Genomic DNA, 14,891 nt, shown 5'->3' on the forward strand with positions numbered 1-14,891 from the left:
ACTCAAGTAAGGTCAATATATTTTTGACTCAAAAATTAGAATCACTTGTCTAAAATTTAGATGAATGAATGAGGGGCCTGGAATGCCAGGCTAAGGGGCTTTGACTTGATCTAGAGATGAAGGGGAGCTAGGGAAAGATTTTTGAGCAGGGCAGGGACAGGTTTTGACAGGGCAAGGTGTGAGTAATTGAAAGCTCCTCTGGAGATTGATGTTAGGGGTGGGGGTAAGCCAGGGGAAGGATCCAGGCTATTGGGTGGGGATGGGGTAGCTCACTGGCTACTGAAGAGACGAGACTTGGTGACTTTTGGCTGAAAGACTAACCAGGAAAAAAACAGGTTTCTTGAAAGGGTGGAGGTGCCCTTGGAGAAGTAAGGACCCTCTACTGGCCTACACTGTCCACCGGCAACCATCACCCTCCCTCCCTCCTCCCTCCGTTCAGCACCCCTCCCAACATGGTACAGCTCTGGGCAGAGGGACAGACACACAGCCACCCCAAACACTTGTTCTCTCCTCAGTTTAATGGTGGTTAGTGGGATTGCCAAACCCCCTCCCCGTTCCCCTCCCTGCCCCGTACAAAATGTGTGTTTTTTTTTTTTAAACAAGAAAAAGGGGGCAAAAGCCAGGAATGGGGGGAGGGGGGCGCAATCTGATATTTTCATACAGATTTTTGATTTTTTTTAATATATTATATATAAAACCATAGAGAGCAACGCATCCTCCCCCCAGACTCCTTTCTCCCTCCCCGGGGGGCCTGGAGGAGAGATGGGGAAGGCCCCCCAAGGAGTGGGTGGACAGAGAGACAAATATGGAAGGGACAGATGTGGGGGAAGGAGGTAGAGGGAAGGAGAGCCCAGGAGCCTGGGGAAGGGGAGATTGGAGAAAAGTTGGGGCTGTCTCCCTCATCGCCCCCATCAAAGTTATGACACAAAGACACAGAATCCCTGTTTCCACACCCTCCCCCCACCCTTACCCCCACCGTGCAAACATGGCTTTGCAAAGAGGTGCCCAGAGCTCTGTGGAACTCCTCCAATGGCTGGCATGGGGTCTGGGACCCCCAAAGATATCTCTGTTCCCCTTCCCTGCCCACCCCACCCTTCCCAGAATCTGACCCCTCCCCACAAGACCTGGTTCTGCAGCCTAGGGGCCTTGGCCTTCCCCCAGTTATCTTCCCCCAACCCAATCCCTACCGCCCTCCCTGGACTTGGGGGTCTGGACCTTTGGCCCTTGCCCCCCTGGGGGACCCAGACCTCTGGGCCCTTGCTTCTGGCCCTTGCAGAGACCCAGGCATCCGACACCCCCATCCCTGCCCAAGCGTCTGAGGTGTTAGTGGTGGGGGGAGAAGCCCACCATCCCAGACTCCGGTAAATGTCTTTGCAGCTGGCAGTGGGGTGGACCCCAGCCCAGGCCCATGCCTGGGGTGGAGGTGGGGTCAGATAAAGAATTCTTCTTTCCTCTTGTGTCCATCGCTGCCATTGAGAAAGGCTTCTCTTGCTTCTCCCTGCTCATCCAGGCCACTGGCCTCATGGGTCAGATAGGAGCCTGAGGGGTGACAGACCCCGGGGCAGAGGCAACAGATATGTGTGGACCCAAGAGTCAGACAGGGAGGCCGACAAGACATACCAGACGAAGGAAGAGAGAGACGGAACATACAGGGAGAGGGAATCAAGTCCAGGGAAGAGCAAAACAGGGGCAGAGGAAGAGGTAAAAGCAGAATTAGGAAGACTCCAAAAGTTCACGGAACGATCAACCCTTATCCGTTCTCTTGATAGTATCCCCTTGCTCTGCTCCCAACGAACTCAGCAATTAGGAATTCAAACGCATGGTCTTAATTCAGCTTCAACCCTTCACCTCTTTTAGGGTCCTGGAGCAAAAGACCCGCCCCTTTTCGGGATCTGGGCCTCAGGTTTCAAATCCTGGATCTAGGTTCCTCCCCCTCCCGGCTCTACGCCCGCCCTCTTTCGAATCGGGTTTTAGGCCCCACCCCTTTCCGAACGCCACAACCAACCACACCCCTCGCTGAATTTGAGACCCCGCCCCCACTCACCCTTCTGCCGCACTGAGCACCAGACCATGCCCACCAGCACACAGATGATCAGAAACACCAGTAGCGCCAGGATGCCGCCCACAATGGCGTACGGCACCGACGTCTGAGCCTCTACCACCGCACCAGGGTCTGCCAAAAGGACAGGGGGGCAGGCCCAGGTCATCAGAGGACGGTCCCAGCCCGGGCCAATCGCTGCCAATCTCTTAAACCATTCTGCACGCCACGTCCAACCGCACCCCCTTATGTGCCACGCCCCTCAAATCACTGCCACCTGGTGGCCCCTTCCCCTGGTGCCATTCTTAATGCTCCGCTTCCTCAAGGAATGCGTGTAGGTTTGTACAATGCCCGACCCGGCCCCCGAGTCATTTCGCTAATATCTACCTGCCTCCTCCCCCCCGCCTCACCCCACCCCCCAGAGAACAGAAAGAACACATCCCTTTTCTTTTGCCTTCAGGTCCAAGTCCCTCCCCATCTTTTCTGAAACGCTCCAGGTATTTAAAATGCTGAGCTAGGGCCCAACCACTCCAAAATTCCTGACCCACCGTCATAGGAGCTGAACACATAACACTTACTTTGTGCTAGGGGCCTCCAACCGTTTTATATATTTAGCTCATACAGTCTTCACAACAACCCTATGAGGTAGGTGCTGTTGTTTATTTCCACTTTACCGATGAGGAAACTAAGGCACGAAGTTACCCGCAACAGGACGCTGCAGAACTGAATCTGAACCCAGACGATCAGTCTGGCCCCAGAACTATAAGAACTCTGTGGGCTTCTGACCCCCTGGAATCATTCTTTGCCCACACAGGACAGTGCGGAGACCCCGGGAGGCCCCGCCCCTACCCTGAGCCCTGCCCCCAGGCCTGCCGCCGCGCGTCCTCACCGTAGACCACGAGCACATAGAGCGCCCTCGCGTGGCCGTGCTTGTTCGACGCCTCGCAGGTGTAGGTGCCATTATCCGCGGATACCAGGCCGGGCAGCGTAAGCGTCTCCCCGACTGCCTCGGCCCGCTCTGGCAAAGACTCATTACCGCGGTTCCAGCGGATCTGGTTTGGCCTGGGCGGGGGTATATAATGAGAGTTAGGGACGCAGGTGTCAGCACCCGATTCTGACGTTTCAGGAATCTAGACATGCCGCATCTCCAAATAAGAGGGTCCTTATTAGCCCTTTCCTTCCTAGAAAACCAACAGTCCTGGACCCAGCTTCCACCCATCACCAGGGTCTCAGGAATCCCAGCCTTTCCCCTAGCCCCTTCCACCCTGAGAATCCAGGAGTCCGGGACCCCACGGCCTCCTTCCTCACGATCTAGCTCCAGACCCCTCCTTTCTCAGGACTCAGAAGTCTGGGCCGCAGCCCCCTCTGTTAGCCCAGTCCCCTCTTTCCTGAGACACAGGTGTCCAGGTTCCCAGCCCTATTCTCCTCAGGACCCTGAAGTCTCGGGCCCCAGAGCTCACCTGGGGTTCCCCGTCACAGCACATGTCAGCACCAGCGTGTCTCCCTCCCTCACCACAGCTTGGGAGGCATGGATCCGGGCCGTGGGGGAGTCTGTGGGCAGAAGTGAGATGAGACAGTGGTTGTCCGGGTCATCATGCAGACTAGGAACTCCCCCGGGGACAGGCGGTGGGGGGTGGGACACTCCCTCCCCCGGGTGCTGGCCCGCCAGCCACTTACACTGCACATCCAGCACGTACTGCGTCTGTTTGCTGTGTCCGGAGGGCAGCGCCTGGTTCTGCGCCTCGCAGATGACGATACCGCCGTCGTCCTTGCGGTCCACACGAAACCGCACTGTGCTCGCCACGCTCCAGACCTTGCCATTTTCCTGGCTGCTGCTCACTCCTGCCAAGACCCGCCCAGACACTGTCAGGTCGGGGTTATGGCTCCGCCCACCGAAGGAGCACCCCACCCCCAAGCCAGTCCCGAAGCAGGCTATTTGCCAAGCTCCGCCCCTTATCCACAGCCCTCGCCTCTACTTCTCCAAACCACGCCGTCCTTGAAAGAGGCCCACCACACCGCGTGGCTCTTCCCAAAGCTCACCCCTCTTTCACCCCACGCCCTCTCATCTATCAGTTCATTCAATAGCTATATATTGAGTGACTAGTGTCTGCCAAACCTGTGCACTCTTCTTCAGGCCCCGCCCACGTATAAACCAGCCCTTCCCAAGCCATGCCTCCTGGAACCCCGCCTCCTCTTAAGTCCCGCCCTTCGCTGGCACCTCCCCCGCCCACCCGCATCCCTGATCCCAGGTAGTACCTTTCAGCTCCTTTCGGTCCCGGTGCCAGCGCAGGACGGCGGCCGGGCGGGACCGTGGAACAAGGCAGCTGAGCTCCACCTCGCCGCCCTCCACCGCCTGTTCCCGGACCTCCACTACAGGATTCTCCGGGGCCACTGCCGCAGGGAGAAGGGGGCAAGGAGGAGATCAAGGGAGGCACCAAGGTGGGCTCAAAGTAACCAGGCTGCGGGATTCCAGGGACCAAAGGTAACAAGGGTCCCAGGTGGCAGGGGTCAAACACAGAGGCCAGAGGTCAGGAAGGCCGGCCTTATTTACTGGGACCAGATGTCCAGGAGGTTAAAAACAGCCAGGGTCAGGTCTCAGGATAAGGGATAAGCAGAGAAGAAAGGAGAAGGGATGGGTCTGAGGAGGGGGAGGCCGTTACCCAGTACAGTGAGCGTGGCAATCTGGTGGTGGGTATCCTCCGTGTAGAGCTGGCAGAAGTAGCCCCCCTCGTCCTCCAGGCGCGCATCTGAGAGCCGGATCCGTACCCGGCGTGGGGAGAACTCCTCAAGCTGGAAACGCTCATCCTTCAGGGCTAGAGAGTGAACGACAAGAGTGAACTTGGGGAATCCTGACCTCAGAAGTCCCAACCCTTTCTCCAGGAGCTTCGAGTTCAGCCCTCTGCCTCTTTTCTCCAACCATACGCCCACCTAGTTACTCCCTTGGGTACCCAGAACGTTTCATGCCCTCCCACCCACAGGACCAGGAGTCCAGGCCCCCAGCCCCCTCCTCCCTCAGACCCTGGAGTCCAGAGTCTCAGCTCTGTCCTCTGTCAGGCCCCAGCCCTCTCCTCCTTCAAGACTCAGGATTCCAGACCCCAGCACTCACCACGGGTACCATTGAAGAAGAGGGTCTGCCGGGCGGGGTTCTGAATGACAACTATAGATCCATCATACTGGTGCAGACGGCAGGTTATCTCGGCCACCCCACCCTCAGCCACTGTCACGTTCTCTGTCTGTACTTCCTGTCCTGCCCCTGGACCAGCAGACAGAGAGACAGGATAGGAGACTCATTGAGGGGTGCAATTCAGTCTTTGCTCTCTCCCTCTGTTCCCCGCCCATCCAAACCTCCAATCCCTCTCCTTTCCCTCTCATTCAGTTCCCTCCTTTCCCTCTCATTCCCTCCACCCAACACTTCCTGCAGGCTGGAGTCCGGGAGATGGAGAAAACCTGCCCTCTGCTCTAGAGGAGGTGCAGTCAAGATCCAGAGGAATATGCTCTAATGGGGGTAGCACAGGGCACGCTGGGAGCCCAGAGAAGGGGAGACTAAGACCACCCAGGGAGAGGGGTGATCAGGGAAGGCTCTACAAGAAAGCTCCATTGGATCCACATTTTAAAGAATGCACAGGAGTTCACCAGCTACGGGAAACTGCTATGTGCTCACCAAACCCCGTCTTTCACACCTGAGCACATGTGGTAACTCGTCTGTAGAGACGGCCACGATATTCTTCCCATCCCTGTATGTGCCCTTTGTGAGCTGACTTTGCTGCTCTTCCCATTAATGAAGCACTCTGACCCTGCGGATCTGGGGAGGCCTTGTGACTTGCTTTGAAGTGAATATCACTTTGCTAGAAGTGATATTGTATGAGTTCTGGAGCCTAGGTCTCAAGAGACCTTGCAGCTTCCGTGCATGCCCTCTTGCTGCCCTGACACTGTCAGGTGAACATGCCCGAACCAGCTTCCTTGAGGATGAGAGACCACATGGAGAGAGAAGCCCAGCCGGAAGCCAGCACCAACTGCCAGCCATGTGAGTGAGGCCATCCCAGACCACCCAGCCCCAGTGGCACCACCAGGCGACCGTAGCTACATGAGTGACTCCTGGTGAGACCAAGAGAAGAGATACCTGACTGATACAGTCCAAACTGCTGACCCCCAGAGTCATGAGCAAAAAACATAATTGCTGTTTAAAGACCTATGTTTTGGAGGGTCTCTGAACACCGCTCAAGTTAACTGGTACCACACTCTATTAGGCTACATTTCCTAGGATCCCTTGTGCTTAGGTGGGGCCATGTGACTGATTTCTGGCCGATGGGCTGTAGGCAGAAGAGAGAAACCCCTCTTCCAGCCTGGCTCATCTCACTTGCAATCCTTCATACTGGCTGAATGGAGAGGACTCCCAAAAACCCAGAGGAGGACAGGATCACAAGCTGGAAGGAGCCCAGGGCCCTGACTTCCTGCCCCCTGTGACCTGCCTGCACAGGACTGTAGCATGAGTGAGAAATACACTTTTTTGTTAAGCCATTGAGATTTCAGGGCTGTTGTTATAGCAGTTAACTGACCCTGATTAATCCAACAGAGGGACAAGGTAAGGGGTTAGTAAGGGGGTGTTCCCAGCCAAGGAAACAGCGTAAAGCTCAAAGCTGAGCTCAATCATCAACAGCATCATTGTCACCGTCATCTTCAAAACAACAATAACCAAATAGCTTCTGTTTATTAGGCACTTCCTGTTCCAGGCTTTGTGCTAGGGGCATTACCTATATAATTTCCATTTAATCATCACAATACCTGAACAAGGGAGGCATTATGATCAATCTCCAGTTGTTGTTTTTTTTCCCGGTTCCCATTTTATAGGTGAGAAGATTGGTCCAGAGAAAATGACTTGGCCAAGGTCACAGCCTGAGAGTGGCAGAGGCAGGGTCTGCCTCCAAATCTTTCTGATTCCGTAACCTGCATCCACATGCATTCCTGGTTCTCTGGGTGAAAAGTGTCCAGCATTGGTGAGGGGTTGTGGGATGTGCTTATGAAGGGCCTCAAATGCCAGGCTAGGAGATTAGCTTTTATCCTGAAGGCCAGTGGAGAAACTGAAGCAGGAAGGAGTCATGATCAGATCTGGTTATTTACCTTTAAATGCTGGACAACTATCGCTTCATGTCTCTTACATACGGTCTCATTCATTCATTTGAGCAGCGGGGAGGTTTTCAGGGGCTGGGTGCCCAGAGATGAGTCACATGAGGTCCCTGTCCTGGAAGGCCTTCAATATTTATGGGGAGGTAGACACAGATCACTGTAAAATCCCATCAGAAGTGTTATGGTCCCTGTAAGAGGGACAGGTAACCTGATTTTGGGGGCTGAGGGGCAGAAAAGATTAATTCTGGGGAGAGGAGGCAGAGACAGCAAGCTTCCTACCCAGCATCCATTCTTCCCTTTCTCTTTAGAAAAAGAACCCTGGTTGTATTTTACGGTTGCCCTATATCCAGCAGAAAGAGAAATTTCCCAGACTCCTTTGCAGCTAAGTGAGGCCATGTGACAAAATTTTGTCCGACTGGGTATCAGGAAAAGTGTCATGTGATAATTCTGAGGACTTTCTAAAGAAAGGGGCTAAGTCCTTTTTCCACCAGGTCACCTTTATGGAATTAGGATGCGATGGAATTCTGGAACCCAGAGCTGGAAGGTGCCTGGGTCTCTGGTGATGATGTGGAGCTGCCATAAAAGGCCTGGATGCCTACTTCTGGCTTCTTTTATCTTTGAATATAATGCTTTGTGAATTTAAGCCACTACTAGGGGTTTATCTAGTCCTTCCCAGAATATCAATTTTAACATGTCCAATCCTTGCCCCAAATATTTTCCTTCCCACGTTTTCTCAGTCTCGGTAAATGTCACAACCTGGTGGCTCAGACCAAAATACCTAGAAGTCATGCAAGTTTTCACCCTTTCCCTCACCTCTAACATCAGCAAGATCTATCCATTCTATTTCCAAAATTTATCCCAAACCTGTTCACCTTTGGCTACCTCACCTACCATCACCTAGTCCAAGGACACCATCTGGTCCTTCAAGAGCTATTCATGAGTCTCCCTTCTTCCCCACCTGCCTCCCCTCAGGCAAGTCTCAACACAGCCAGAGTGTTTACAACACTCCGAAGGCTGTCCTTAGAATAAAATCTAGACCCCTTCCCTGGGTCTTCAAGGTGCTTGGTGGTAGCCCTTCTCTGACCACAGTTCTGACCACCTTCCTGCTACTCACTTCACTCTGGGCCCACTGGCCTTGATGTCCCTCAAACATGCTGAGCTTGTTCCCACCTCAGGGCCTTTGCACTGGCTCTTCCATCTGCCAGGAATGTTCTTCCCCCTTGATCATCCCAGGACTGCCTCCTGTTCTCATTCAGGCCTCTGTGCCTCAGATCAGAGACGCCTTTGCTCACTCCCTGGGCCTTCCCCTCCAGAACACTTCCTATTTCATCACCACTGTTTTATTTCCTCTATGGAAATTTCACTGAACTTATTTTATTAATTTGCATACTTGTTTGTTGTCTGTTTGTCCCTCATCACTCGAACATACACCCCATGAAGGCAGGGATGTAATCCCCTTGGGTTTACTGCTGCACCCTGGCGCCTGGAAGTGTGCCTGGGGACGCACATGCATGGGAATGTCTCTGGGGAGACTGATGCATGAATCGCACGTGTCAGGCAGGATCTCATTTCATCCTCACAACAACTTTGTGACATCACATTATTCTCATCTTAAACACCTGGGTGGATCCCAGCTGGACCACTTGCCATCTGTGTGACCTGGGACAACTGGCTTAACCTTTCTGAGCCTCAGATGCCCTGTCTGTAAAGTGGGGATGATGCCAATGCCTGATTGACAAGGATTAGCCCAGGACCTGAGGCTCAGGGAGCCCTCTGTGCAAAGCTGCTGTTATCATAACCTCCGGAAACATGCCCATCCACCTGAGAACTGGCCTGCCTGCACATTCTGGTACTTTAAAAAAAACCATCTTGAAGCCTATCCATGGATCCTAGACCTCAGGACTAGCCCAATGCTAGCCCCCATTTTATAGATGTGGAAAACGAGGCTCAGGGGTCCCAGGCAAGTCAGTGGCAGAAACTCAACATCTCTTGGGAGCCCTCAGGACCTCTGGGTCTGCCCCCCTCAAATGTGTCCCCTGCTCTCTGCTTGAGGGTGCACATGGGGTGAGGGTGGGGGGCTTTTGTCTTATTCCCTCCCCCTCCTGAGGAGTCAGTAACCAACAGAGTCTGTGCCTGGAATATTAATGTCCTAGGAGCTTTTGTTTCGGGGTTGGGGGGTGGTGAGGCAGGACTTTCTGGTCAGAGAGGGGCTGAGCTTGGGGACTGGGGCACTGGCCCTTTAAACTGTGTTGACAGCCTGGAGTCGTCATGGGGATGGTGACTGGAAAAAGGGACTGGGGGGGGTTTGGGGAAGAGTGGCTGAACAGGTGACATGTAGAGACCCAGAATCCAGCACTCTTCCCCTTTAGACCTGGAAATCCGGCCCCCGCAGCTGCCTCCTCTCCCAGGATCCAGGAGCCCTGGTTTCTAGTGCCCTCCTCCATCAGGATCAGGAATCGGGGTCCTCGGCATCTTCTTCCCTCGAATCCTGAAGCCCCAAGCCCTCAGCCTTCTCCCTCCTCAAATCCAGGATTCTGGGCCTCCAACCCCCTCCTCCTTCAGGACCCAGGAGTCAGGGGTCCAGACTACACAGCTGGTGGATGTTTCCACGGAGACTAAGCCGAGTGGGGGGAGTACTTCCTGGGTCCTGAGTCAGCGAATACCCAAGGGAGTCTCAAGGTCACAGTTCCCGGAAGGTCACAGCCACCACCTCCATATCCTCTCCCCAGGGGGATCGTGGCATCATGCCTCCTTCCCCCACATCCTCCCCTAGGGAGGTGGTACATCCCTGCGTCCTGACCGAACCCCCCCTCAGCCCCCCATCAATGGCGGAGTCCGAACATCCTCGCACAAAGCATCAATTCTTCCCCAACTCAGCCTTGTGAAGGCGCCTGTATTCGAAGGACCTAGGCATCAGGGTCCCAGCCCCTCCTCCCTCAGAAACGTCGACTGGGACCCCCAGCCCCTTCCTCTCTCAGGACTCAGGAGTCTGTACCCACCCCACCCTCCATCAAGATCTAGGAGTCTGGGACCCCAGCCCCCTTCTCCCTCTGGACACGGGAGTTCAAGCTCCATTCCTCCCTCAGATCCAGGAGTCTAAGACCCCAGGCCCTCCTCCCTCAGACCCAGAGTCCAGACCCCCGGCCGCTCCCCCCTCAGACCCAGGATCCAGGCCCCCCGGCCCCTCCCCCCTCAGACCCAGGATCCAGGCCCCCGGCCCCTCCCCCCTCAGACCCAGGATCCAGGCCCCCGGCCCCTCCCCCCTCAGACCCAGAGTCCAGGCCCCCGGCCCCTCCCCCCTCAGACCCAGAGTCCAGACCCCCGGCCCCTCCCCCCTCAGACTCCGGATCCAGGCCCCCCGCCCCTCCCCGCTCAGACCCAGAGTCCAGGCCCCCAGCTCCCTCCTGGGAACTTCTGACTCCAGCTCCACAGTCCTCAACCCCCAGAACACAGCCCGGCTCCGCAGCGCGCTTGTCCTCCTCCTGTCTGCGAAGCAAGCATCAGGTGGGGGCGTAGGGGTGAGTCAGCAGCTCACACACAAAGTTCCCCCTGTGGTCCTCACGTTCCTGGGATACTTAGAGCTCCCTGGATTCCGGGCCTCAAGCCCAGCCAGGGGGTAGGGGAGTCCTCCAGAGGTTCCCCCTGGGTGTGGGGTCAGGGGAAGAATTCCTGCTCCAGGAAGGGGGTGAGCCTGCACTGAGCTCCCACTGTCCTCTCCTCCACCCCCAGCGCCCTCTATTTGCCCCCTTCCAGAGGAGCCCGGGCTCTGCAGCCGCCCTCTTGCCCCACTGGGTGCCGGCTGAGGAGCCTTGGTGCCCGGTTCCCAGAGGACCTACGGGCCCGGGGTCTGCACAGGCAGGAACCAGTGGGTGTTGTGTCCTGGTGCCACAGGCCAATGGGTGCTGGCGAGTCCAACGGTCTCCCGGCACCCCCCGCCCCTCACCCCACCCAGAGAGAGAAAGCTGCCTTTGTGTTCCCCAAGACGGGGACAGGCCAGGCTCACACGACATTAACCCACCCCAGGCCCCAGCCCCGCTGCATCTAAGGTCTTGGAATCCATCGCGGAACCTGACCCCCACTCTGGGGACTCCGGCATTCGGCTCATGGGTGGGTAAGGATCAGTGACAGAAGCCTGTTTTCAGAGTGGCTGGGCAGAGCTTTAGGAGGGAGGGAAGACTGAGTCACTTGGGAGGGAAACACGATTCGGGATCAACAAACTCTCCCTCCACAAAGCCCCCCAACTCTTCATAGCTTCTTTACCTTTTCTTTGGATCTGGAGATCTGTTTCCTCTGCTCCTTTCTATTCCATCCAGTTCCTGGCCTGTGGGTCTCTGTTTCTGCCCGTGGGCATCTTTGGGCAGGCAACCCATCTCTCTCTCACTTCCTCTCGCCCACCCACCCTGGACCCCTTCTTTCTCTTGGCATAAATCTCACCAGCCTCTGCTGGTATTCTTGGTAGATGAGGGAGCCAGGAAAAAGAGAATACAGTTTTGAAAGGGTGTAAATGAACCCCATCTTCCATCCCTACTCCTGCTGGCTGGGCAAGGTGAGAGGGGAAGGGGAGCAACTAAAAGGGAAACGTGGGGACCATGGACAACTCCTAAAATCTGGGGGCCAAAGCCATTCAGAGATAACCAGAGAAAAGGAAAGCATGAAGGGTCCTCTGAGATCAGGTACTCCAGCTGCCTACTCCATGCTTTACAGAAGGGGAAGTGAGGTTCAGAGCGGGAAAGGGCAGGGGCTGACCCAGAATTACATCAGGGAGGCCTGGTTCCAGAGTGCTTCCCATGACACCTAGCTCTCTCCCAACTTGTTAAGTCCTACACCATTTTATTTAGAGAAAGTTTATAGAAGGGATTAGTGTACCAGGAAGCAGTGACTTTAAAACCAAACAACGGAGAAGCCACAAGAAGTGCTGGAGAAAGGATTTTCGAACTGGGAAGGTGGTCATCTTAGGCTATACTCTGATTCTGAGAATCCAAATTCCTACGATTCTAAGCCGTCAAGATTCTAGATGTCAGAGGTGTCAAGATTCAGGATCTCCAAGAGGTCAAGGTTTCAGAATTGTGAAGATATCAGGAGGCTAGAATGCTAATGCCAGCAAAGATCTGGAACTTGAAAGGTGTCAAGATTCTAAAGACTTTGGGATTCTGGAAGCCTAAAGATGTCAACGGTTCTAAAATACCCTCAGGTTCTTTGTTTACTGGATTCGTTGGTTCTAGGAGTCTATGAACCTGGGTTTTAGTGCCTAACAAAGAAAGAAAGAAAGACAAAATTGGATGGAGATGTAGCTAAGGTACCAAAGTGCTCATCTGGGAAATTGTGGCATGTCCGCCACAAAGAAAGGAGGTAATGGTGAAAGTTTTGAAGCGATGGCAGAAGACTATAAAAGAAAGCAAGGTGGAGGGTGACAGGTCCATTCTGCCCCTCACCTTGCCCCGAGGAGAGGAGAGGGAGGCTTTGCCTCAGACTCGAGTGGGGAAGGTGTCACTGCACCCAGCTTGCCAGAAACCCCTTCAGGGGTCCAAGTTGCAATTCCTTTCCTTTCAGGTCACCGAGTTCAACATCCCCACTTTACAGAAAGGGAAACTGAGGCCCCGAGAGAGGAGGGTGCTTGCCATTGGCTACCCTGGCAAATGGCAAGAGGCAGGATTTAAACCCAGGCAGGCCCCCAGCCCTGTGCCATCTGGTCACAGCTCCCAAATTTCTACAGGACATACGGCCCTCCCACTTCTGCTCAGCCACCTCCCAGTCATCCATTCCCCCCAGGAGTGGCTTCCCGCACCGGGGTCGGGGTGACCTGTGGCAGGTACCAGGCACACACAGTGTGAGAGTGTGAGTGTGGGGCTGACATTTCCTGACCTTGTCCTGGATCTCAGGGTCACCCTATCTTGGAGGTCTCCAGCTTTTCACTGTGCGTGATAAGGGTATGTGGAGGGCTCCCTGGAGGTCCTGGAGGGGGCGTTTCTGTAGGTCGTGGCCTGGGTGTGTGAACGGGTGGGGAGGGGCAGCGTTTAGAAGGCATTTGCTGAATCCACGTGTGTGTCCACATGCCAAGGTTCCCCATACACATTTTCCCTCCAGGGCCCTTCAGGATGCCCTCCCTGACTCAATTCCTCTTCAGGGGCACAGAGGGATAGAGAGATGGAGAAACGAAAGATGGCAATGGGGGAGCCCAGGATGGAGGATGTAAGGGTAGAAAGGAGAGGCAAGGGTAGAAAGGAGAGGCGGAGAGACAGGGAACAGGGAGACAGTGGGACAGAGAGAGGGGAGAGAGTGGGGAATGAGGGAGATAGGTGATAGAGGGGGCTAGAGAAACAGAAATGACAGAAAGAGGACAGAGAGACAAGGGAATGGGACAGATGGGGGACAGAAAACCAGAGGTGACAGTAAGACAGGGACAGAGAAGGAGAATGGGGGCAGAGAGGGAGGGCAAAAATACAGGGGGACAGAGAAGGGAGTCGAGAGGGTGATGGGGGGCAGGCAGAGTGACCCAGTAAAAAGGGACAGAGACCAAGGGACAGATGTAGGGGACAAAGACAGGATAGAGAGCTGGGGGACAGGGAGGCAAGGAGAAAGGGGGACAGACAGAGAGGGACAGCGTTGGAGACTGAGGGACAGAGGACAAGGGTAGGGGGACAAGGAGAGAGACTGAGGGACTCAGAGATAGGCGGACAGAGGGACCCAGAGACCGGACAGAAGGACAGCGGGGCCGGCCCCGAGAAGGCTGGCTTGGGGCTGGACTGGGGGTCTCGGGCCCTTTGTCCCGCCGGGATCAGGGCCTGTGCGGGGTGGGGGGGTGCTGCGGCACGGCGGCCGGGGCCCGCGCCCCCTCCCCCGCTCGCGGCTCCCGGCCCGCGCTGCGCTTTGTCCCGGGGAGGGGGCCCGGCCCGGCCCCGCGCGCATTGTTCCGCCTCTGCGGCCCCGCGGCCGCCGGGCTGTCACTGCCGCGCGCCCCCCGCCCCGGCCCCTGACCCTACCTGGCCCCGCCGCGGCCGCCCACAGCAGCAGCAGCGGCCACTGGAAGCGCCGGGCCCGGCCCATGGTGGTGCCGCCGCCGCCGCCGCCGCTCGCTCCCGGCCGGCACCTGCACCTCCCGCGCAGCCCGCCCCGCCCCGCCCCCGCGCCCCTCGCCCCGCCCCCTGCCCGCCCGGGGGGCGGGGCGCCGAGGCCGGGGCGGGGCCGGCGCAGGGAGGGGCAGGGAGACGCGGGGAGGCCCCAGACAATGGGGGGAGAGGGCGCCGCGAGAGGGTTGGGGGAGCCGGACTGAGGGGAGGCGCCGGAGAGCTGGGGGTTCGCAGGCGGAGGCGTGCAGGAGGCGTGTGCGAGCTCGACTCGCGGCCGGAAAGTGCGGGGGCTGGGTGACGGCAGAGGGGGTGGGTGATGGAGAAGAGGGGAGCGCGTGCAGGGGGTGTGTGAGGGGGAGTGTGTCACGTGAAAGGTGAGGGTGCTGTTGGAAGGGTGCGCCACGGTGCGGGTGTGTGTGGAGGGGAGAGTGTTGAGTGAGGATGTGTGTGAGGCTGAGTGTCCAGGGAGGGGGAGTTTGGTGGGAAAGGTGAGTGTGAGAGGTGTTCAGTGGGCAGGTGGAGGTGCTCCGTGGACAGGTGGGTGGAGGTGAAGGCGGGGGCGTGCACATATTCCAGAGGGGGAGTGTAGGTGAAGGTGTGAGCGTGGAGGGAACGGGAGTGGGCTATGGGAAAGGTGACTCTGAGAGGTATTCTGCGGACAG

General features: G+C 56.4%; 1 protein-coding gene across 1 annotated transcript; it reads right to left on the reverse strand.

The window, feature by feature from the left end:
- Window positions 1–500: 500 nt before the first annotated feature.
- CADM4 (cell adhesion molecule 4) lies at window positions 501–14,267 on the reverse strand. Its single transcript, XM_033845909.2, has 9 exons — window positions 14,143–14,267; window positions 5,145–5,291; window positions 4,699–4,851; window positions 4,295–4,429; window positions 3,716–3,880; window positions 3,499–3,589; window positions 2,928–3,100; window positions 2,045–2,173; window positions 501–1,539 (listed from the first exon to the last, which is right to left on the reverse strand). The coding sequence occupies exons 1-9, from the start codon at window positions 14,204–14,206 to the stop codon at window positions 1,430–1,432; spliced, it is 1,167 nt and encodes a 388-aa protein (XP_033701800.1). The 5' UTR covers window positions 14,207–14,267; the 3' UTR covers window positions 501–1,429.
- Between the last annotated feature and the right edge of the window lie 624 nt (window positions 14,268–14,891).

This window comes from Tursiops truncatus, chromosome 19 (genome assembly GCF_011762595.2).
Source record: "Tursiops truncatus isolate mTurTru1 chromosome 19, mTurTru1.mat.Y, whole genome shotgun sequence".
Taxonomy (NCBI): Eukaryota; Metazoa; Chordata; class Mammalia; order Artiodactyla; family Delphinidae; genus Tursiops; species Tursiops truncatus.